General features: G+C 42.8%; 1 protein-coding gene across 1 annotated transcript in view; it reads left to right on the forward strand.

Annotated features, from left to right (window-relative positions):
- The window catches only part of LOC133456763 (NT-3 growth factor receptor-like), a 262,203-nt gene that overhangs the window by 215,648 nt on the left and 22,290 nt on the right, over window positions 1-24,265 (forward strand). The window contains exon 11 of the mRNA XM_061735336.1: window positions 4,786-5,029. Coding sequence (XP_061591320.1) covers window positions 4,786-5,029 — 244 coding nt within the window. The remainder of the gene's footprint in view (window positions 1-4,785; window positions 5,030-24,265) is intronic.

Raw genomic sequence — 24,265 nt, forward strand, 5'->3', positions numbered from 1 at the left:
GAGCTCAATGACCTCCGCCAGCCTGCGATTCTGTTCAAGAATCACATCCAGCTTACGGCTTTGCTCCCCCAACGTTAAAGTCTGAGCGTTGATCGCCTTGCTTGACCCTTCAGCCACGTCCGGCAGCTCTGAAAGAGCCAGAACAGCTGTCGATGTTATGAAGGCATCTTCAACGTCCTCGACAGAAAGAATCGCCAAGCACAAAGGTTTCCAGTATTTGTAGGAATCCATTGTGTATCCAGCAAAAAATGTCCCATCGGGACAAGAGGGCTCCCTTACCCCTTGACTTCTTGTCGCAAAAATTTGGTCAATTGTGCTGAGAGACCAGTTAATCAATTCCATGATTGTAGAATTTAGGAGGAGTGAAAAAGAGAGGCTCTGAAGACGAGACAAACAAAAGCAGTAGCAGGGCAGATAGATAAGGAAGAGGAGCAGAAAAAGTGTCCGCCTTCGTCAAGAGCTGGAAGAAGAAGCATGTAGCATGTAAATGTAGTTTTGTCCCCTCAGCTATTAATGCCCTAAAAAGGACATGATTTCCCATCCTCCATCTAGTTCTATTTATTTATTTATTTATCCATTGTATTTCTTATTCAATCTGGAGCATTTGTTTTGTTTGTTCGTCAATGTTTTGTTTTGTTATTCTCCTGTTTGTCTTGTGTCACTGTCACTGACTACGTTTACATGCAGTCAAAATTCAGGTTATTACTAATATTCCGGTTACTGAAACATTCAGAATATTCCGTTTACATGGTGATTAATCATTTGGGATATCTGGATCAAACCAGCGACGCACGGAGAACATCATGACGCAATTCCCATCATTTCTGCTTCTTCTTCCTGTATCCAAATTCAAAACAAATGCTGCTTCACGCAACTTTTCTCTCACCTTCTTGTAAATCTTCTATCCCGGTACTTTCTACCGTCTACAAATGCAGAAATGTTCATATCCTTCATTACATTTATGAAGTGATTAGTCTCCTCCTGGTCTTGTGTTTCTCCGTGTTTATAAGAACTTCCTGGACTCAAAAGACCAGGATTCCTTGTGAACAGAGCATGTGCAGAAAACAAATTCCTGTTCCGTTTGATGGGGAAATCCCGTTTGGCGTTTACATGACCCAATCTCTATTTGCGCTGCAAATAGAGAAACGATGCAAAGCACAAAACTTATAAAACAATCCCGTGTGTCTGTCCATTGAGCTGTTACGCTGAGAGCGCCCCCTGCAGGTTTGGAGCACTTCCAGTTATAGTGATCGGTTATGAAGCGTTTTTCTTTTGAAGATGGTTTCTTGTTTTATATCGTTTTGTGCTTTGCATCGTTTCTCTATTTGCAGCGTTTGATGATGCTGCATTTGTCTTTGTTTTTTGCAGCACGTTTTTTCATTTGCACCACGTTCCTCTTTTTGTACCTCATTTTGAGTTTGTAAATTTGTTTCTGTACTTGAAGCCGTTTTCCTTAACTGAGACGCATTAGGCCGTTGCAGTGCGTTTGGCCCTCGTCGGCCACCGTAGTTATTGGGGTTTACATGGCCGTGCAAATTCGGGTTATTGCCAATATTCAGATTTTAAAAGGGTTATTGATGCTGGAAACACAGTCACTGTACTGTATGTTGTTGTTGTGATTTTCTTCTTTTTACCTGCAAACAAATCTACCTTCGGGTATCAGTAAAGTTACCTTTCCTCCGGAGCTGAAGCTCCTGCAGGGCGTCGTTGCTGAAGCAGTATTTCAAATCTTTACCTACACATCGTTATTTTTTAAGACGGTGTAGAAATTCCCTTTAACGGTGTGACCAGTAAATGTTCTATTAAGTCGGATGAGCAGGTCATCAACCTGCACTGGATTGTCATCAAAGCTTCCTGTTCAATATCGGATTGATTTAACATTTTATTGCTGACTTTTAAGGCCCTAAATAACCAAGCCCCTAGTTATTTTAAAGAACTTTAACCCCCTACCTGCCAGGGCCCTCAGATCATTCCCAGGACCAAACTTTGGAACTCTTTACCTGCTGAGATCAGCTCAGCTAAATCCCCCACTGCTGTTAAATCTTTACTAAAAACATTCCTCTTTAGAAAAGCTTTTATTGTGGTGTGAATTAGGGATGGGCGGTATGGACTAAGAAATGTATCACGATAATTTCTGGCATTTATCCTGATAACGATAAAAATGACTATAAAAAAATACAGATTCAACTCCATCTTTGTAACTATAAATCTATCTCACTCTCAGATCCTCCATGTTTGTTACACAAAAACGTATCAACGGGAATTTATCCTTCTTTCTTTCTTTCTTTCTTTCTTTCTTTCTTTCTTTCTTTCTTTCTTTCTTTCTTTCTTTCTTTCTTTCTTTCTTTCTTTCTTTCTTTCTTTCTGGCTCATTTCCTTCCTTCCTTCTTTTTTCCCTTCCTTCTTTCCTCCTGTTCTCTCCTTCCTTCCTTCCTTCCTTCCTTCCTTCCTTCCTTCCTTCCTTCCTTCCTTCCTTCCTTCCTTCCTTCCTTCCTTCCTTCCTTCCTTCCTTCCTTCCTTCCTTCCTTCCTTCCTTCCTTCCTTCCTTCACATACATTGTGCGTGGATTTAACACAGAATCATAAATCATCTTTACACAAAAACATCATCAACAGGAATTTATCGTTTTTATCGTGAGATACAAATTCTTATCGTGGGGATTTTTTTTGACGGTTTATCGTGAACATTAAAATATCACCCATTCCTAGTGTGAATATTGTTAGTAATTTTAGACTTGGTTATTGCTGTCTTGTCTTCTTATCCATTATGCTCTGTATTTTTATCTTGATGTATTTTATTGTTCTTGGGAAGCACTTTGTAACTTTGTTAAGTGCTATATAAATAAAGTTTATTATAATGCCCGACACGGTAACATTAACATAAATATATGGACGACGTGCGTCGGACGGTTTGCCTCATCGAAGTCCATATATTTATGTTAATGTCCACTATCCCGCTTATACCACGGTCACTTACCAAAAAACATAAATATTAAAGTTATTCATGCTGCAATGTGTTTTCAGTGTAAATCATTAGTTTTATAACAAGCCACAGCTGAGCGACTATTTAATCTCTCGTCTGCAGCCGTTGGAACCTGGTAAATTACAAAGTTTGTTAACAAGCCATATCTCAGTTTCCTTGGTAACACCTGAGGGTCTGACTAATACCTGGAACAATCACTACCGTCCCATCAGGTCCTTAACGGACACAGTGTTGATTCTCCAGGAACTAGGACGGACCTGAGATACGACTCAGCAACGGGAGATATTCTAGTCCGTTTCCTTGGCAACGGGAGATATTCTAGTCCGCTCAGATATTTTCTTTTCTCTCCTCTTCTGCATCCCAGTCATCAAAATTTTTAAATTCACCAAATAAATTTAAAGAAATTACAAAATCACTCATGTTGCCGTCCTACGGTAGCCGGCTCTTCTTCTCTGAATCTCCGTTGCCGTGGTTACCACCTGGCAGTTGATCCAATGATAATAAAGATATCAGGCAATTTGACCAAACTTGTTTTCTAGGTGTAGGTTATCACTTATAACCTACTCCTGCCAGCCAATCTGAATCAGATCAGTACCGTATTTTCCGCACTATAAGACGCACCTAAAAGCCTTTAATTTTCTCAAAAACCGGCAGTGCGCCTTATATATGATCATTACGGTAATTTCTGTTACTGTAGTCAGGGGGATTGTGGGTAATGTAGTTGGTGTCGCCGAAGTAACTGCGCTAAAAACGTCAGGAATCGTCCAGCCCCCGGGTCTGGCACTCAGAAGGCACGCCGATTTTTCCCAGTGGTCAGCCGCGGTACTGCAACAAAAAATCCCATGGGGCCCAGAAAGCTTTTTTCCCATAGACCGCAATAGTAAAAGAGAAGCCTCTAAAACTGTTCACAGGAACCTCCAGCTGTAATCACCGGCAATTACTAATCTTTGTATTCTATATTTTTAAGTCATGGACTTTATATCTGTCAAAAATGTTTTATAACGGCCAGAAAAGTCAAAGAAAAGTCTCTTTCTGGGCGTGACGTGCATTCCACGGATGTTTATATTAATATATATTATGTAATTATATTATATTAATACATTAATAATATATGTAATACTATACATGTAATAATATACATGAATTAATATATCATATTAATACATATTATATTAATATTCGCGTCATTGCCCCGGGGCATGATGGGAGGCCCCAGAGCATCATGGGAGGTGACTCAACTGCACACGCTCTTTGGGCCCGATAACGCGGAAGTAAACCCGGAAGTCAGAGATTTTTTCAGCGTATGCGCTGGCTGAGCAGAATGCATTGAAATGAATGGGCGGCCATTTTCAGTGTCCCATCCAGTTTTATAATACATCCATAGAATCGTCACAGACGTTCAAGACAACAGCAGCGACGCTGACTCACATAACGGAGACTTTGACGAGACGGAGCAAAGCTGGTTTTTATTTTGTTAATAAAGTTTGACATACGGTACTTTTCTTCTTGGTTTTTTTTTTGCATTTGCTGTAGGTTTTTGTAGCATTTCCTGTAGCAGCTCCATCAGGTAGATACGTAACTCAACCCCAGCCACTATAGTACGCTATTTTACCATAAATTTGGTGCGCCTTATAATGCGGTGCGTCTTATATATGGAAAAAGTTTCAAAATATGTCATTTATTGAATGTGCGCCTTATAGTGTGGAAAATAAGGTATTCACACAGACCGTGGTATAGATATTATTATTACATTATGAGGGCGATGGCTGATCTAACTCTGTCTAACTGTCCTCGGTGCTGCAGAGCCCACGGCCCCGACGCCATGATCCTGGTGGACGGCCAGCCGCTGCAGTCCAACGGCGAGCTGGGCCTGTCGCAGATGCTGCACATCGCCACCCAGATCGCCTCCGGCATGGTCTACCTGGCCTCCCAACACTTCGTGCACAGAGATCTGGCAACCCGCAACTGTCTGGTGGGGAACGGCCTGCTGGTGAAGATCGGAGACTTCGGCATGTCCAGGGACATCTACAGCAGCGACTACTACCGGGTAAGCTCTGGCCGCTCCGGCCGCCGGTTGCTCCGCTGGGTTTTTACGCAATTAAGGAGCATAAAACTTGCATGCAGGGCACACTTTGTTGTAAAGTGGATTACGTTACAGGGAAATCAGATTCATTGTGTGTCCATTTCCCCCCGTCCCTTATTTTAAAAGGTCACATGTTTCCAAGACTTTAACCATCAGATTGTGTTGTGTAATTGTGAATGCTTCAGAACTGTTTATCTGGATTCATGATATTTCATTAAGAATCTCATTTGCTGAAATTCACAAACATACCACAAAGTGTCAAGAAAGATGGATTTCATACATTTTTCAGTCCAAAAGGTCCCATGAATATTATACTGACATCTGCCTCATGTCTCTGCTTTGCAAAAGTGAAAAAATGAATCCCAGTCTGTTCTTAACTTTAACATCCCGAATTCTCTGGATCTTCCAGGTATGAAGAGTAAAAACTGTGATGGAAATTATTACAAAAATCTGTTTGATTAAACATGGCTAAGCTGTATTCACAAGATATATTGCTATACACTCAGGGCCGCCGCAAGGGGTGTGCGAACCGTGCGACCGCACGGGGCTTCGCGCCCAAAGGGGCCTCGCGCTATGGGCCGTTTTTCTTTTTTCCCTTATAAATATCAACAGTCACGTTCCATTACAGACCTAAATGTGTACTAGTCTGTGCATATCAATAAATATATGTGCAATGATGCGCGTGTCTGTTGTTCAATACAACTGATCAGACCAAGTGCAGACACAAGCTGCTCTGATCCAGACGGTGGAGTTGGAACAAACTGTCACACAATGTTGAGAGAACGAGACAGAATCAGGAAATTTCCATCAGGGGATGAAAAAAGAAAAAAAAACTAAAGAAAATGGAAGAGTTTAATGCCTCTCTGAAAGGCTCGTTTGATAAATTTGTTACAAAAATCACCGATCCAACCGGGTCTCAAGCAGCCGTGGGGCCCCGCGTCGAGGCAAGAGATGATGATGAGGCAGGGGAAGGTATCCAGTATTTTGATAATTGGAGAGTTAAAATTGCGCATATAGACACCCGATCCGACCCGAAAAACCCAAAAATTTCCCCCCGGCCGTTTCGCACAGGGCCTTACAAATCTCCCAGACGGCTCTGGATACACTGACTTGTTTGGCCTAACCCTATACCAAGCAAATACTGTTAACACTGGTGACGGCCTGCTCTGAGATGATTTTTCTTTCTTTCAAAGGTCATGTTGTAGGAAAACATAGTGGACTTATGAAACAAGCCAAATAGGTGGTCATTTTCCGGCATGCAGCTGTCAACATGTCATGCATCTTAATATCAAAATAAATGTTCTCTGATTAGGCTCAGAACCGTTCTAAATGAACCCTCTGGCGCTCCTGCATCATTTTGTTTGTTTGTTTCCTTTATTTTTATTTTATTTTTAAGTAGAGTTAAGAGCTCTGCCCTCCCGAGTGCAGCCTCGGGCGTCACACCACGCCTCGTACGCCTCGTACGCCTCGTACGCCTCGTACGCCTCGTACGCCTCGTACGTTCACGTGGAGGATGGATGGAAGGAGATGATCCCGCGGAGCCTCCAGCCCGACGCTCTGAGGCGTGTTTATATTGTTTATATTGTTTCTATTGTTTCTATTGCATCCCAATCGTGTCTCCTCTACTGTTTAACACGATTAGCGACGATGAATGAATGAATGCCGCAAACCAGCGGCAGCTGCCGGGCTATTGAATTTCGTATTTCTGCTGAACGAATAAGTGTAATGACGGCTGCTGCAGATCTGCTGCTTTAGACAGCCGGGTCTTGTGGAAGGATGTGAGGTGTGCATGACGAGTTATTTATTTATTTAAAGGTTTAGTTATCCTCGTGGAAGGATGTGAGGTGTGCCTGATGATGCCTTCCAAACATGACAGCTGGGCCCGTTTGGATGCTGCTTGGGGCGACGCCAGCAGTCATGAAGTACTCGCCTGCTCTGGAAGCAGCTCCGCACCCATAAAATAATTAGTCAGAAAATCTGAGAGAGATGTATTCTGCGGTTTGGTCTGAGGCTTCTCCATGCGCACCATCTGTGTGATGGGTATATTGCTGTCATAAAACCAGGATATTTGTTTAAGTTGTGGAATAATTATGGCAGGACTCGGCGTGTCCTGCTCAGTGGAGGCTGACTCTGTGAGTGTGGTTTTAGTGGATAAAAAATAGTGTCATGAAGTGCAACAGAATATTATTGCAGCGCTTTTATGGAAAGCAGCTCGCTTGAGTCTGCAGAATACTGATCCTGGCGGAGCTGCGAGGCTGGGAGGAGTTTAAACATACATTTAAATATGCACTTTCATTTTAAATATATATAAATGCAACATATTTTAATTAAAAATGACACATTTCTCTGTGGAACTGAATTATATGTTGCACTCATAATTCTTCCAATCAGCGATGTACAAGAATGGCATATTTTTATATAATAATATAATATTCAAAGCTCATAATGGGTGTGAGATCAAGCGCCTTGTGCAGAAGGATAATTGGATGTTTACACAATAGCAGCTTCATCCAGGTCAGTTTAATGGCAGCCAAGTGCAAATGTTACACTCCGAATGTTGCACACAAGTTGAGCCTTTTTCTCCAGTAAAAAAAAAACAAAACAAAGACAGTGCAAGAATAAGTGCATACATTACCTTTTTATATGAGGCATTTCTTTCTTTAAAAAATAAAATACATTAAAAAAATCAGAGTTTGGAAGGTAGATTGAGAGATTTTTGTTTTAGTGCTCCATTCATTACTCATCTTGACATTTAAAGGAGTGAAATGTTATTCCTTTTTAGATGTTATTCCGGCCTGAAACATATTCATGAAATCCTTTTTAACTGTATAATATGTGAAAAAATAAGAAGCAAAAATATTATTTTATTTTTTTCACAATCCCCAATATGTGTCTTTTCCCTGCTAATGTAGTATCTGAATGCATTGAGCAAATGTTACCCGTCTATGACGGTGGAACTTGTAGCTGCTCGGTCCTGGTAGCTCAGGCTGGACCAATGAAGGGAGGAACTGGGTGAGAGTCATTGTTTTGGCTGCAGAGCAGATTATCTAATTGTCTTAAGCCTGAATTATGGTTCCGCGTCAAACCAACGCAGAGCACACAGCGTCACCGTGACGCCGTTGTGAACCTTCGGACTTCTCCGTCACTCCATTTCTCCGTGGTGCAGTTCCCCCCGCGACCGCTAGTTAGCGATCTTTTCCTGAATGATTTATCCGACTTTTCCGGTCACAGTGAATCAAAGAGATAAGGACAACTATTGCGCAAAAAACCAAAACAAAAAAAAAATCACACATAAACGAAGAAAAGAGCGCTGAAAGTTCACGACTGCTTCAAACCGGAAACCGGAAATGCGTTGCTACCAAGAGAACCAATCACAGCCCTCTCGTCTGCGTTTGGTCTGCGTCGCCTCGACGCGTAGTTACAATTTTCGGGAGGTGCAGGTCAGTGACGGCGTCAGTGACGGTGTGTGGTCTGCGTCGACGCGTAGCACACGGCGTAGGCACGGCGTCGATTTGACGCAGAACCATAACTCAAGCTTTAGTCACAACTGATTTAGCAGACAGATAGAGCTGGAAGACCGGCTCAGTTGGCTGTTCTTGTCTGGACATTTATAAGACATTTGTAAGCGCAAAGCCGCGAGTTTGAACCGATATAAAAGCTGAGGCCGAGTTCAGAGCACAGGATTTTCAGTGTTCTGCAAACACGACATGACATGCTTGTTTTTAAGTTGACGGGTGATAGCAGCTCCATTGCTACAAGATCAAACTCATCCCCGTATGAGCATCATACTGTCATTAATGTTATACTAGGAGGGCCGGCCCCCGTCAATTGGATGGCCGGTGGGGGAGCGTGGGCGTCCTTCCAGGACCGGCTCTGCTGGTCCTGCCTCCTGGCTTCGGCCTCCGAATTCATACACGATTCATACGCACATAGGCGAAGGGGCGGGGGGTCCGGGTCATGGGGGGCACTGTCCCGCGTGGCCCGGCACTCCCCGCCTCACGGTTTTAATAACACTGTAGACACTGCACATTTAACATTTAGTAAATATATTTAACAAGGATACTTAGTTCTGGAGGGGGGGGGTCATTGTCAACTTGATACCCTGTCCCCCCCCTCCCTGTTTTATGGCATTAATCACAACACCAGGGGCGGAAGGGGGTCCCACATCACCCGCGTTCCCTCGCCGGCCTGGGATAGGTGGGTCGGGATACCCGGGCCTGGCGGGGCTCGCTGCGCAGCCTGGGGTGCCTTCTGGCGGTGCTGGACCCCCCCGAGGAGGGGGAAACGGTGCGTGATTGTGTGTCCTTGCCAGTGAGAATGTGGTATGAAAGGGTCCTGCCATGGAGGATTTGGGGCTCCATTGGCAGGACAACAAAATGTAATAATTTATTAATATTATACTATACAAAGATGGTTATTAATATTATTTTTATATTATTATCATTATTTTTATTATCATGATTGTGTCTAGTATATTATATTATTATTATTATAGATATCGGATAGATGAATGGATGAATGAATGGGATGTCTGGGTCTGGTACCCTCCGTTGTCGGGCCCGCGCGGGTGTCGCCCTGTTGGGGGGTTCCCTCTCTCCGGGCCCGTCTCCGGTCCCCCCCCCACTGCCTCCGCGGCGGGGCGCCCCTCTGGTCTTGGAGGGCCACTGTCGGGCGGCTCTGTCTCTCCGGGCAGGCTGGCCCCTCACCGGGTGGGGGTCGTTGGCCTGGAGGGTGAGGGCCTCCTGGCCACGTGTCCGGCCCGGACCGGGTGGCCGGGGATTGCCTGGGACGCGAGATCCCTGGCTGCTTCTTCCCGTGTCGTGGCGGGGCCCCTCGGCTGTGCCGGGGGGGGGGGGGGGGTCTCGCTGGCAGTGGGTTGCCTCCCGCCCTCTTCTCCCCTCTGTGGGGTTGCTGGTGGCCTGGGTTCCGGGTTCTTCCTCGTCGGCCCCTGGTCTCGCGGGTGGCGGGGTTGCTCCCACCCCCTCCCCCACTATAGATACACTTCAGGTGGAGTAAAAAAAAAATAAAAAATGTTATACTAGGATTAAAGTTGCTCTTGGTTGACTCCATCTGTTATATCTTTTGTACGAAGTTTCCTTCTGCAACAGCTGATCTAAAAAGTTGAGATGATGTTGAGCAAAAAAATTCTTACATTTACTCTGAATCTTATTTCTTTGAGAACAGAATGAACCAATGATTTTTCTCTCGACGGCTTCAATTCATGTATTAATAATGGCTACATTAAGTTTCGCATTTCATTCACAATATGGGGAAATTTTGTGCTGTCAAGGAAGTGAAAGAAAATAACGTTTGGAACAGGTGATTCTAGCAGATGATTGTAATGAGGTTGTGGCACGATCTGCTTTGTGCAACAAACGTGTCAGGAAACCACCGAGATGTCTAAAAAACAATGAAAGACATTTCCATATTAATCTCATCATTCTGCATAATATCATTTAACGATTCAGAGAATCTGGGGAAATAGTGAGGTGCATAAAAACAAGGGTACAGGCCTCTATTTACCATCTGTAATCTGCTTTCCCTTAAATGGCACTGAAACTTATAAACATAAAATATATATATATCAAATAATATGTATTTATATGTATATAATATAATTTATATATATACACAGTACAGACCAAAGGTTTGGACTCACCTTCTCATTCAAACAAATGGGTCAAAAATTTTGATCTGTACTATATATATATATATATATATATATATATATATATATATATATATATATATATATATATATATATGACGGATATTTTTACAAAGTTTGTGAAAGCCAGAAATATTGCTAATTTGTATGTGACCAAATACTTATTTTACCCAGGAATTTACCAATTAATTCAGTAAAAATCCTACAATGTGATTTCCTGGATTCTTCCCGCTCCCCCGTTTCTGTCTCTCATAGTTGAAGTGAACCTATGATGAAAATTACAGGCCTCTCTTATCTTTTATCATCGAATAACTACTACTGTACTTTCTGGACTATAAGCCGCACCTGCATATAAGCCGCGTCCGCTCTATTTAAAAAAAAATATATATATATGCAAGTCGCAGATATTAATGTTGTTAGATTAGATATTTACTACATGTACAGAAAGATTTTGAACTGTAAATGATGTACATGTTTGTACCTAAATAGATCTTTCCTAACAGTGTCTTTTAACACGGCAGCAACTTTGCTGATTAAAACGGGACAGAACCAAGAGAAAATAACTGGTATTTATTTATCTATTTATCTGTTTGAAATCTGCTTCTACTTCTATCTGCTAAAGAAGAAGTAGTGTATTCTTCTTTGCATTTATTTTGTCTTAGTTTTGATTCTAATTCCGGTTAGAGCGCCCCGAGCGCTGGAAGAAAAATCCACAGAATAGCCGCACCTTTGTATAAGCTGCACGGTTGAAAACCTATGAAAAAAGTAGCGGCTTATAGAAAATACAGAAAATACGGTGTATATATATATATATATATATATATATATATATATATATATATATATATATATATATATATATATATATATATATATATATATACACATGTGCATTCAGACCAAAGACAACCAGGACTATCCGGGTTATTTTCACCAGTGAGTCCAGAAGCTTCTGTGATTGCAGCATTAATGCACTGAGACTTTAGAGCAACACATGCTGCTTTCAACACCACTCCTCACCCCAGACGTCCATGCAGTTTTCAACAAGATACTGTGAAAACACGTTCTGTTCTTTACTACATCAGGGATATGAGAGTGTAGGTTCTGGACCGGTCCAGACCGGCATGCCTGCCTGAAACCGAGTCTGCTCTCTCGGCACTCCCTTCAGATGTTTGAGCAGCAGTGGCAGCATCACCAATTTATAAAAATTGTACCGTCCCAATTTTTTTGTAGCCTGTTGCAGACTGCAAACATTGATTTTTGATGGATTGTTTATTTATTTTATTTATTTTTTAGCAGCAGAACATGCACTGGGCTTCACAGAGCAACAAGGAGGTGTTTGGTAAAAAGAGCATCTTAATGAGGGGGTTGCCAGGGAGGTGTCAGGAACAGGGTTTGATGTTTTCGGGTTTCTCTAGCCGCTCACTTGCTGTTTTCAGAAGTGGGGAAGATGAAGGATCGTGTCCTTGATGCTGCAGACTCCAGCTGGAAGTTGAAGCTGGAAGTTGAAGCTGTCTGTGCGAAGGAGGGTTGGGACCGGGGGGACCGGGGCGATGCGTCGGCCTCGGAGCTGACGGGAGAAAATAACCAGCAGGCTCGTTCACGCGTGGCCCAGCTCGGCCCCCGGGCTGACGATGGGCCGTCAGCGAGACGGACGGACGAACAGAACAGGGACAAATGTAGGAAAATGGTCCAGAAACAGAGACCTTATTGATCCTTGTTTGTCTTTTGTGAACCTCAGTCTGTCAAATTCTGCTTCTCATCCTTTCTGGGAATTCAAATGTTTGATTGATTTGATTTATTTTGTACATGTAAATCAATGTGACAACAATTAAAAGAGAAGATAAGAAAACAAAACAAAAAAAATACAAATAATTTCATCCTTTAACACTTGGAGAGCTAGCAAGATTTGAAAGTGGCACCTCCTCTAACCCCCGCCCCCTCCTCTAAGCCCCGCCCCCCCCCCCCCCCTCCCTTCAGCGCTCCGTCCAAAGCCACGCCCCCACAAACTTTGGGGAACGCGCATTTGCAGGAGTCCAGTTTTCCAGGACATTTTGGACAGCACATTTTCAACTAAACTACCCCATGTCTCATTCACCTGTAAGCGAGGCCGGTTTAAGGGGGGGGCAGGGGTGGGCTGTGCCCACCCAAATGTGCGTCCTACCCGGCGGTGAAGCCGGGAGTGGCGGGGGCGGGACTTAAAATGAAGGCATCTGATTGGTTCTTTCCTCTGGTCCTGGACCAATCCGTTTCATTCGGACCGCAAAAAACAGATTGGTCAGAGTTTTTACAGGATTTGGCCGATCGCTCTAGTCACAATCTCCCTGGTGGAATGTAAACAAGGTGACTCTGCCCCCACTAACTCTCCCCTCTTCAGGAACATCTGTGGACATTTTTTCAGAACTGACCGAGCGAGGAGCAGCTCTGAGCGGCGTTAAGGGACTTACCGCTTACACACACACATAAACACACCTCCCTCATTCTCAACGCCTTCCTCGGCCCCCCCTCTTATCAGCCCCCCCCCAACAGTCTCCGGGTTTCGAGCGCCACGAAGCCGCGGCGATCACTTGGATCTACCGTGCCGGGATCCCCCCCAAACCCCCTACACACCCACATGCAAGTCTTGTGATGATGTTTGTTGCTTTGTGTGCCAAGGTGTTTCTTGCACCTTGATACTGTGTATTATACTCAGTGTGAAGATGTCCCCCCCCCCCTTACCCTTGTTACCTTGTTACCCTTGGAAAAACAGGCGCACAATACCATCGTGTCGCCGCCGGTGTATCCAAAGTCAAAAACCGTTTTCTAAGCTGACTTTAATAAACCTGATTCTGATTCTGATTCTGATTAAAGTCTGACGGACAGACAGCCAGTGTAAAGACCTCAGAACTGGACTGATGTGGACTGATGTGGTCTACTTTGTGGGTCTGAGGTGTCTTACGGTACATTATAGGTCATATGAACTGCTGTGCTCCGTGTTTAAACTTTGCCTTCATTGATTGAAGGAGACACAAAGAGTCAGCGGAGCGAGCTGAACGCTACCGTATCAGGTCAGGGAGTCAAACGTGGCAGAAAAAACAAGGGAGTTCCAAAAATAAAACACTTTCACAACCTTACATCTTGAAGCAAAAATAAAAACGTCCTCACCTTCACACAGCCCTGTAGGAAGATACTAATTTTACTCAGTAGTTTGTTGTAAAAAGCATCTGGGACTATTAGACTCCTCCGACTTTGGCTGGAATCCAGTGTTTGAATAAATGGGCCATGGGAAGAAAGGAGAATATCTGAGGGTGCTCGGAAAAATAACGGTAAAAATAGATGAAATGATGGTTTGCAAGGAAGAAGGAATCTATCCAACAAAAAAAACATGCTTAAAAAAGATGTTCCTGCCCTGCTCTTGCAGGTCAAATAGATAATACGCTGAGCTAAAAGGCTGCAGATCAAAATAGACGTTTTTGATCGGAAATCATATATTTATTCCACTCTATTCCAACCTAATGTAAAAAACCTGAGTACGTCAGCAGAACCTGGTTGTAATTCGGTCAGTGTGTGGGCTTGTTGGGCCTTGAATTAAACCAGCAATTAGATCTTTTACGACATTATAATAAGTGTCAGGAGAAAATGGGGCATGCAACGCCGGGACGCCTCGCTCCACCAAACAACGGCTTCTAAAAGATAAAGTTTTAAAATGGAAACGTCCAAGTCCTGACCTCCATAAAACAAATGTTTCGAAAGGAACTGAAGAAGAGTGAGTAAAACCCGAACATCCCAGAGTTGAATCTGTCCAATACCGAGGAAGAAGCAACACGCTCCCAAAACTGGCGCCAAGTGCCTTTAACCATTTTATTTTTTACCTTAAAGGTATTGTGACAGGAAAAACACATTTTTCTTGATTTTTTGTGTTTTGTTGGGTGTCTTGACATCAATTACACCCAAAAAAAACGAACTTTTAACAATCAGTGTATTGTGTGCTTTCTGGGATTTTCCGCATAACTGTGCAAAAACGGCGCATCTGGTTTGGTGGCGGACCTATACGTATAGGAGGAGGAGCGGGGCAATGATTGACAGGAAAGGGGGAAAAGGACGTGTTTTTCACAGGCAAAAAACACCGTCATAAAAAAGCCAGGCATGGAGTACTGGAGTTTTTCTTGTTACACCTTTTTAGACACATTTGAGGGATATTGGCCAAGACTTTTAATAGTGTTAAAAACATGTTAAAAATTATGTCACAATACCTTTAAATCAGTTGCTTCCTCCATCTTTCAATAGTGACCCATATGTAGCATCTCTTATTTACACTTGTTAGCAGCTGGGGAAACGGGAAGGTGATTGGGAAGAGGGAGATGGAAGAGAAAAAGCGGTGCCGGTTTCGTTTAACCACGACTGAGCCGAACACGGGTCACGTCTTAATTAGCACACGCCTACTCCGTGTTGCACAGCATGTGTGCATTTATGCTGCTATATTGTCAGTTCATTCAGTAATAGTTAATGTCTATAATGGAAGCGTGAAACCCTGCAGTGTAAATGAGACCTTAGTTGCAGTAATTGCTGCACAAATGAGCCACATTAAGATACAAATAGCAAAAGTCTACCTACTCATATTGTGAGCCACCGAGACTGAAAAAAACATGTCCTCAGTCAATAATTGAGCTGAGAAATACAATTTAAACCGGCCGACTTAGTTACGATTGTAAAAAACCAGACTGGGTTTCTGGGTTTGCAAACTTTCCAGCTCCGTTTTAACAGAAAAAGTGATTTCGGACTTCCTGTTGACCTGGAATATTCAAGGCTTTTACTTACAAGTTGAGTTAAATGACTCGTTGTGGCTTTTGTCTTTAATTCAGACCCTCCCATGAGGCTTTGCTGTGCACCATCCTGCTTCACATATATACATTTACACATGTTTAGAGCTCAGAGCAGCGCGTGAACGCAGCCTTGCACTAATCTCAGCGGGGGTTGCCTGCTCTGCTCCGCTGCATCAGCCCACACTTGTGAAGTGAACTAAACACTTTTGGTGTCATTTTCCTGAATCCTCCTGCTACATTTCCACTTGTCCGTGACTTGCCCACGGGCACGCGAGGCATCCGTTGCCTCGTGATGTCTGAAACCCCGATCCCGCCGGCTCCCGGACTTGACACGTTTCATCCATCACCCCGCGGCCAGATCAAATAATAATGACCAATAACTGATCAAATAATAATGACCAATAACTGATCTTGAAAGGTGTTCCAGCTCAGGTGACTCTTCTCAAATCTTTAATTCCTACAATCTTTCCTGACACTAATTAGCTTTAATAGAACTCACTGAAAAAATAACTAATTCTATGGATATAAAGAAATTTGCTGTTGGCGTGTTCATAGATTTAAAAAAAAGACACAATAAATCACAAAATACTAATCAAAAAGTTGGACTGATATGGGATACGGGGGTTAGCGCTGAATTGGGTGGAAAGTTATTTGAAGAGCTGCAAACAAGTTGTGAAGTTGGGTGACTATAAATCAAAATGTGCTAACACTGTGTGTGGTGTCCCCCAAGGGTCCGTTTTAGGGCCGATATTATTTAATTTATACATAAATGATATCTGTAAAGTGTCTGATGTATTGAAGTGTGTATTGTTTGCTGATGATACTAATATTTTGGGAACAGGGGAGAACTTGCAGATACTTTTGGACTTGATGATGACTTGGTTTGACCAAAATAAATTATCATTTAACAAGTAAGACCAAATTCATGGTATTTGGAAGTTACAAATCAAACAGTCAAATTCAAATTGAAATACCGTATTTTCTGGACTATAAGCCGCACCTGCTCTATTTAAAAAAAAAAAAAGAAGATATTTAGCCACAGATATTTCTGTTGTTAGATTAGATATTTACTACATGTACAGAAGGATTCTGAACTGTAAATGATGTACATGTTTGTACCTAAATAGATCTTTCCTAACAGTGTCTTTTAACACGGCAGCAACTTTGCTGATTAAAACGGGACAGAACCAAGAGAAAATAACCTGTATTTATTTATCTATTTATCTGATAAATCTGCTTCTACTTCTATCTGCTAAAGAAGAAGTAGCGTATTTTTCTTTGCATTTATTTTGTCTTAGTTTTGATTCTAATTCCGGTTAGAGCGCCCCGAGTGGTGGAAGAAAAATCAACAGAATTGTATAAGCTGCACGGTTGAAAACCTATGAAAAAAGTAGCGGCTTATAGTCCAGAAAATACGGTAGATGGAGTCCAAATAGAAAGAGTTAAGAAAATAAAATTCCTGGGTGTAATCATTGAAGAAAAAATTAGCTGGAAGTCTCACATCAAACATGTTCAAACCAAACTGTCAAGAAGTCTCTCGGTTTTAGCAAATCTATCAAATCAATCTTTCCTGACATTGTCGGTGTGAGTCGTGCAACAGCAAGGAGGGCGGGGGGGGGGGGCAGGAGCTCCATCAAGCGTGCACCCGCAAACTCATTTGTCAGGGTTTGGCTGCGAGCTAATGGCCAAATGAACGCTGACTTCTCCTCCACCTGGTCTCATTACACGCGACACGTTCTACTGTTGTACGCAGCATTAGCTCCTGCTGATACGGACCCCCCCCCAGTCTCACGGCTCGGCTAGGTGGGCTACCGAGTCCAAGGACCCGGTGAGGAGCCGTACACCCATCTGTCCTCTTGTAGAGCTTTATAAAGATTAGACAAAATTAATTAAGTTCCCGTTAGTCTAATGACTTATCTGAGCCCCGCCCAGCCAACTGGACGCGGCGGCGCAGCCGCGCCACATGAATACTGATGATTTAACCGTCGCGGCTGCGGCGAGGCCATTAAGACCCGCTGACTCGCTGCTCTCAGGTGAATCAGATCACCTTGGGTTTCTGAGACAAGGCCATTCGCTCAGGACGCGGGGAGAAAGGAAATAGAAAAATAAAAATGAAAGAAAGAAAAAAGTGGTTAATTAGTGGCCAAGGCTGTCAACATTAAATTTTAGTGCTTAATTTTCCTGCTTGCTGCCCTGCCTGTCGGTGTTTGTCTGATATCACCTGTCATGTTGCCTATTGGTTTGTCTAGTTCAGGGGTCGGCTACCCAAAAATGTTTATAGAGCCATATTGGACCAAAAACACAAAAATAAAATAAGTCTGGAACCGCACAAAATGAAAAGTTTTGTATAAGCCTTAGAATGAAGGAACACATGCTGCATGTTTCTATATTAGTTATAACTGGGGGAAGATTTTTTTTTCATCATGCACTTGGAGAAAAAAGTCGAAATGTCGAGAAAAAAGTCAAAATGTCGAGAAAAAAGTCAAAATATCGAGATTAAAAAGGAAAGGTAAAAGGAAGAAAAAAAGAGAAAAAAGGAAAAAAGAAGAAAAAAAAGAAAAAAAAACTGAATAAAAGAAAAAAAGAAGAAAAAAAGGAAAAAAAGAAAAAAAGGAAAAAAAAGGTCAAACATTTTTGAAAAAGCTCCAGGAGCCACTAGGGCGGCGCTAAAGAGCCGCATGCGGCTCTGGAGCCGCGAATTGCCGACCCCTGGTATAGTTACACTGTTGCTTTTTTTGTTGCTGCTTCATGTTGTTTCTGTTTTCGTTTGTAGCAATTGTCTGTTGTTGAGTTTATGTTAAACTGTGTGTGTTTGTATTTTAGCTTAGTTTTTACCTTTTAATCTTTATTCTGATGTAGCCTTCTTATTTTGAAATGTTTTATTGATTATATCTTAATAATTTGTCTTTTAGGTTGACTATTTTACACCAGTCCAGGGACAGCAGATGCAAAATAGCCTTTTTGGCTACTTCTGGCATGTTTTACATGTGTTTAAATGTATTATTAATGTGCATTGTCCCTGATAACTAAACCTTTAAATAAATAAATAAAAATAACAACAACAACAAAAAACTGCCCACGAAATAAGAATTAAATAATTGACCCCGTAATTATCCTCATTTTTCTCACTCAATGTCAGACGGAGAAGGCGGCGGCGGCGGCTCTGCGGGGAGCGAGGAAAGAATCTGGGGCTTTTTTTTCCGTTGCCGTGTAAACTGGATTAGTGCTCTGCCTGTCCCACCGTGGCCGGGGAGTGATTGGATTAACGGTGTGGAGAGCACAGCGGCATGGCGGGGGATAGATTACCGGCCCGGCCGGGCGCTTCCACGGGCGCTCTGCAGCCTGCAGGGAGCCCCGGGGAGGCCCCAGACATCTTAAAGGGCCCACGATAACCATCTAGACACGCTGGCACTCCCTGCTCCGGCCGCTACCGCTATCTCTGCTCAAACACCAGCAGCACGAGTTCACTCGCTCGGGCTGTGATGTCCATTAGCTTTCTACCTGCTGCGCTGCTGCCGAGTGCAGATAAAGTGGTATCTACTCCAGTTGCTGCTGCATGCCGGTGGGCGGCGGAACTTTTTGGTGTTTTCAAATCTCCCACACACACACACACACGCACACGCACACGCACACGCACACGAACGCACGCACGCACGCACGCACAGTCCTCAAGTTGTAAAATAAAATCAGGGGGGATGGTGGATTTTATCATAATTTGTGCTGATTACAAATAATATAATATATTACAAATAATAGCAGTGACCAAAACACCTGCAGAAATACTGCAGGAATGACATAGCAGCAGTTAAATGCAGCCTTCTGTAAGCTTTAAATATCCACTGGGCTTACATCAAATACATCAAAACACAACAATAAAAAACACTTTTCTGAACTTATCAATATGACTCTGTCCTTCACAGGATAAGTAAAATGGATCACTGCAAAAACTCACAATCTTAACAAGAATATTTGTCTTATGTCTAGTTAAAATGTCTCATTTTAGTAAAAAAAATCTCATTACACTTAAAACAAGACTCATCACTGGAAAAAACAACAATTTTCACCTGTTTCAAGTAGATTTTCGCTTAAAATAAGTAGAAAAATCTGCCAGTGGAACAAGATTTTTTTGCTTGTAATGAGAAGATAAATCTTGTTCCACTGGCAGATTTTTCTACTTATTTCAAGTGAAAATTGACTTGCAACAGGTGAAAATTGTCAAAGAAATTATTTTTCTGGTGATAACTCTAAATGTTGAAATAGCAGTAAAACCACATTCATTGATGAAATGACATAAGGGATGGAAAGGAGGGATGGTAGTTTTACAGGGGGGATGATTTGGACCGTTTTTATTTCAGGGGGGGATGCCATCCCCCCTCATCCTCCCTCAACTCCAGTACTGCACACACACACACACACACACACACACACACACACACACACACACACACACACACACACAGAGTGCACTACCGCTAACTTGCAAAGGCATATTTACGTTTCATGTATTTTGCACACAAGGCTTTCAGAACAATGAGCCGAGCGGCGGCTTCTCATCTCCGCTGCTCCCTCTGCAGACGAGTGTAAAATATTCATACACAACTTTGTTTCCAAATAGATGTGACATGTTTAATACAAAATAGAATAAAATAAACACATGATTTAAAGACGACGACAACAAACTACTTTTTTTTTTATTGTGTCAATTCTTAATGAACAAAGATGATGTTAAAGAGAGAGAGAATCCCATGGGCGATTCTACCCATAAGTCCTGACGGGACGGCCATGATGAGACGGACAAAGACCTCATTGTGGAGGAATTTCGGTCCATCTGTTTTTAAAACATGACTTCAGTTCTTCTCGTTTTTTTTGGACCTTCACATATGTGCACGTCTCTTACGGTCCCGCCTCGGTGGACGAGGTCTGGACCTTGACAAGGTCGTCCCAGAACCAGATGTTGCTGCCACGCGGCCTAAGTCTGCTCAAGCTTTAGCTGTCGGCCTCACATCCGCCTCACGGAGACGTTGGTGCTCGTCTCCACGGTGACGTGGCACTGACTGAAACACACAAACTACGTTTACATGCATCAATAACCCTTTTCTAACCGGAATATTAGCAATAACCCGGTGCACGGCCATGTAAACACCAATAACCCCTTTGAATAACCGGAATTTTCTCATATTCAGGTTTTTAAAAACCCGAATATGAGCCCTGGGTTACTCCTTTTAAAACCTGAATATTGGGTCATGTAAACGCCAAACGGAATATCCCCATCAAACGGAACAGGAATCTGTTTTCTGCACATGCTCTGTTCACAAGGAATCCTGGTCTTTTGAGTCCAGGAAGTTCTTATAAACACGGAGAAACCAAGACCAGGAGGAGACTAATCACTTCATAAATGTAATGAAGGATATGAACATTTCTGCATTTGTAGACGGTAGAAAGTACCGGGATAGAAGATTTACAAGAAGGAGAGAGGAAAGTTGCGCGAAGCAGCATTTGTACGAACGCCAGACCAGATCAAGCTCCGCTGGAAGATGCTGAAAAAGGTGACTTCTACCGGGCTGTTGATTATCCGCCGTGCTGCTTGTTGTTGTTTTGGATTTGGATACAGGAAGAAGAAGCGGAAATGGCGGGAATTGCGCCATGACGTTCTCCGTGCATCGCTGGTTTGATGGAAATATCCATGATTACAATTACCATGTATACAGGCAGAGCCCCCTGGGTGAAATGGCTGGGGGGGGCCCTCACAAAATTTTTGGGGTTTTTCGGGTCAGATCGGGTGTCTATATTTTAACTCTCCAATGATCAAAATACTGGATACCTTCCCCTGCCTCATCATCATCTCTTGCCTCGACGCGGGGCCCCACGGCTGCTTGAGACCCGGTCGGATCAGTGATTTTTGTAACAAATGTATCAAACGAGCCTTTCAGAGAGGCATTAAACTCTTCCATTTTCTTTAGTTTTTGTCTTTTTTCATCCCCTGATGGAAATTTCCTGAATCTGTCTCGTTCTCTCGACATAGTGTGACAGTTTGTTCCAACTCCACCGTCTTGATCAGAGCAGCTTGTGTCTGCGCTTGGTCTGATCAGTTGTATTGAACAACAGACACGCGCATCATTGCATATATTTATTGATATGAAAAAAAAAAACGGCCCATAGCGCGAGGCCCCGTGCAGTCGCACGGTTCGCACACCCCTTGCGGCGGCCATGTATACAGGGATAACCCTGTTTGTTCATGCATGGAAACAGATTATTCTGAATGTTTCAGTAACCGGAATATTGACCTTAACCTGAATTTTGACTGCAGGTAAACGTAGTCAGTGTTTAAGGTGGCAGGAATATCCTCGCTCAAATCAGGTAGAAATCCACAAAGATTCCTTAGTTTGGATCATACGGCATAAATGAGACCATGAATAACTAAGAACTAAGTCTTTGAAAGGGACTGGGACCGATCTGGAATAAATGTTTTAGTTTCACAACTTCATGTCTAACTGGATTGGACTTGAGATGTTTGTGTTTTTATGATCTCTTCTTTGCTCTTATCCTCAATGTTCCCACTTTATCCTCATATTTAATTGCTCACTTGAAGTTTTCTTCCCTTTGCAAATACAAAAACTCAGAAATCTGCATTCACCTGCCGGAGCCGGACTTAACTCGACTGAGATTAAAATCTTACTAATGTCACATCAAACCTGATCTCCTCAAGTGCATTAATTTATGAAACCATATTATTTCATTCTGTCTGGATCAGGAGTTGAATCGTAATACAAAAATACAATTTATTAATGTCACAAATCAGGGAGCAGCTGTCTTAAACGTCTCATTCATAACTACAGCCAATGAATACTGCAGACATTTAAATAGGTATTTTAGGAATAATGACAGAAGGAAATTAACTGTCAGTTGCAGCGCGTTGCACCTTCAACAGGTAGCTCTGCTGCCGTTACAGAGACTCTGCAAAACAACGAGAGCTGTCACTGCGCTCTCGGAAAATAATACCTCCAATTATGATACCTGAGGATCGCAGCTTCTCAGGGGAAACAACAGAAAATAAATAAATAAAATACAAGCAACAACACACCTTTCAGTCACAAAGGCTTTCTCAAAATCGCAGTCCTTTATACCCACCTAAAAATGTAAAATTCAGAACTCAGGAAAACTTTCAGGTGTTGTGTGAGACTGTTATGAAACGGCGACGCGGCAGACGGCAGAGCCGCCACCGGCCTGCGTGGGTTCTGCTCTCGTCTCTCTTTAAAACAACAGAAAAGCGTCTCCAGCGCAGGTGGAGCAGAAGGAAGTGACAGATGGATGTGATTTAGGACAATATTCGTCTCTATCTCCGAGTCGCTCCCTCCTGCTGCAGAGTGTCTGCAGAGTCCCGGAGGGCGGCGGGCGTCGATACGACTAGTCAGCGGTGGGTGGATTGTGTTCCTGGCAGGATGCCGCTATTTATGATGGCTGAACACAGGAGAAAGTGCCCAACACTCTTCAGAGCTGCTTATCTCTGGGCTCTGTCAATATTCCTCCACGTAGGCGGCGGCGATGCTATCACAACGCACGAGCAGCAGATTCACACAAAGAGTCGCCCGCACAGACAAACACACGCACATGCTCTCCATTCAAAATCAGACATTTATTACAGAATATATTCCCCCGGTTTCCTCCCAATTCAACGTAAAGATTACTGGTTGCTGCGACAACACGGGGCCGTAATGACCCGGCAGCCGAATGTCCTGATGCGTCTTTTGACGCTCGCTGGGAATCATTTTCTGTTTTTTTTTTCAATAAGTCTTTCGCAGAACTTTAGTTTTTCTAATTGTGAAGGTTTTTCTGTGTGATGAGTTGATAAGACGGATGGAAAATGTGAACATTCGTGAACGGGTGAATGGGTAGACTTTTTTATATTTATGTACAGAAATGTGCAGTTATGTATATGTGTATGTAGGCGTATATATATATATATATATATATATATATATATATATATATATATATATATATATATATAGAGCAGATGGAGTTAATATAGAGATAGTATGAGGTAAATAAGTATATTTATATAAATATTTATATGTGCATGTGTGTACAAATATATAGAAATATTCAACTATGTGTATTTATGTATAGGTATGTGTGTGAGTATAATTATATTATAGTTAATAATTATAAATACTTGTTAATAAATGATTAGTGAATGGGGGTAGGATTAATTAAGTTTACACTTCTTCCTACTCCTTTTACCACATGTACATTAAGATATTAAAGGTATAGTCTGTGATCGTATTCAAAAACATTTATTGTTATACTGGGTGAAATGGTCCTTCCATCCTGAGAGTAGCCAGTGAATAATGTGTTCAGAAAAAGGAAAGAAAAAAATCTGACCTCTGACAGCTTTAATCCTGTAAAAACTCTGACCAATCTGTTATTTGCGCATCGAATGAAACAGATTGGTCAGAGGACCAGAGGATTGGCAGGGGGGTCACTCTGCTTCCTGCAGCCCCCGTGTCCACTTCCCACGGGTCGTCCTCGGCTCAGAGTGTCCCAGTGTAACCCCCCCCCCCCCCCCCCCCCACGCTCCTCCAGACCGACTGGCAACCGCGGCCTGACATCAGAGGGCCCCCGCCGCTCCCGGCTTCACCGCCGGCTCGCGGTCAGGAGGTCACGTCGAATGTAACGGCTCGCCCTGCTAAAAAGGCTAAAAAAAGAAAGCCAAAGTGCGATTCTGCGGCG

The sequence above is a fragment of the Cololabis saira genome, chromosome 2, assembly GCF_033807715.1.
Source record: "Cololabis saira isolate AMF1-May2022 chromosome 2, fColSai1.1, whole genome shotgun sequence".
NCBI lineage: Eukaryota > Metazoa > Chordata > Actinopteri > Beloniformes > Belonidae > Cololabis > Cololabis saira.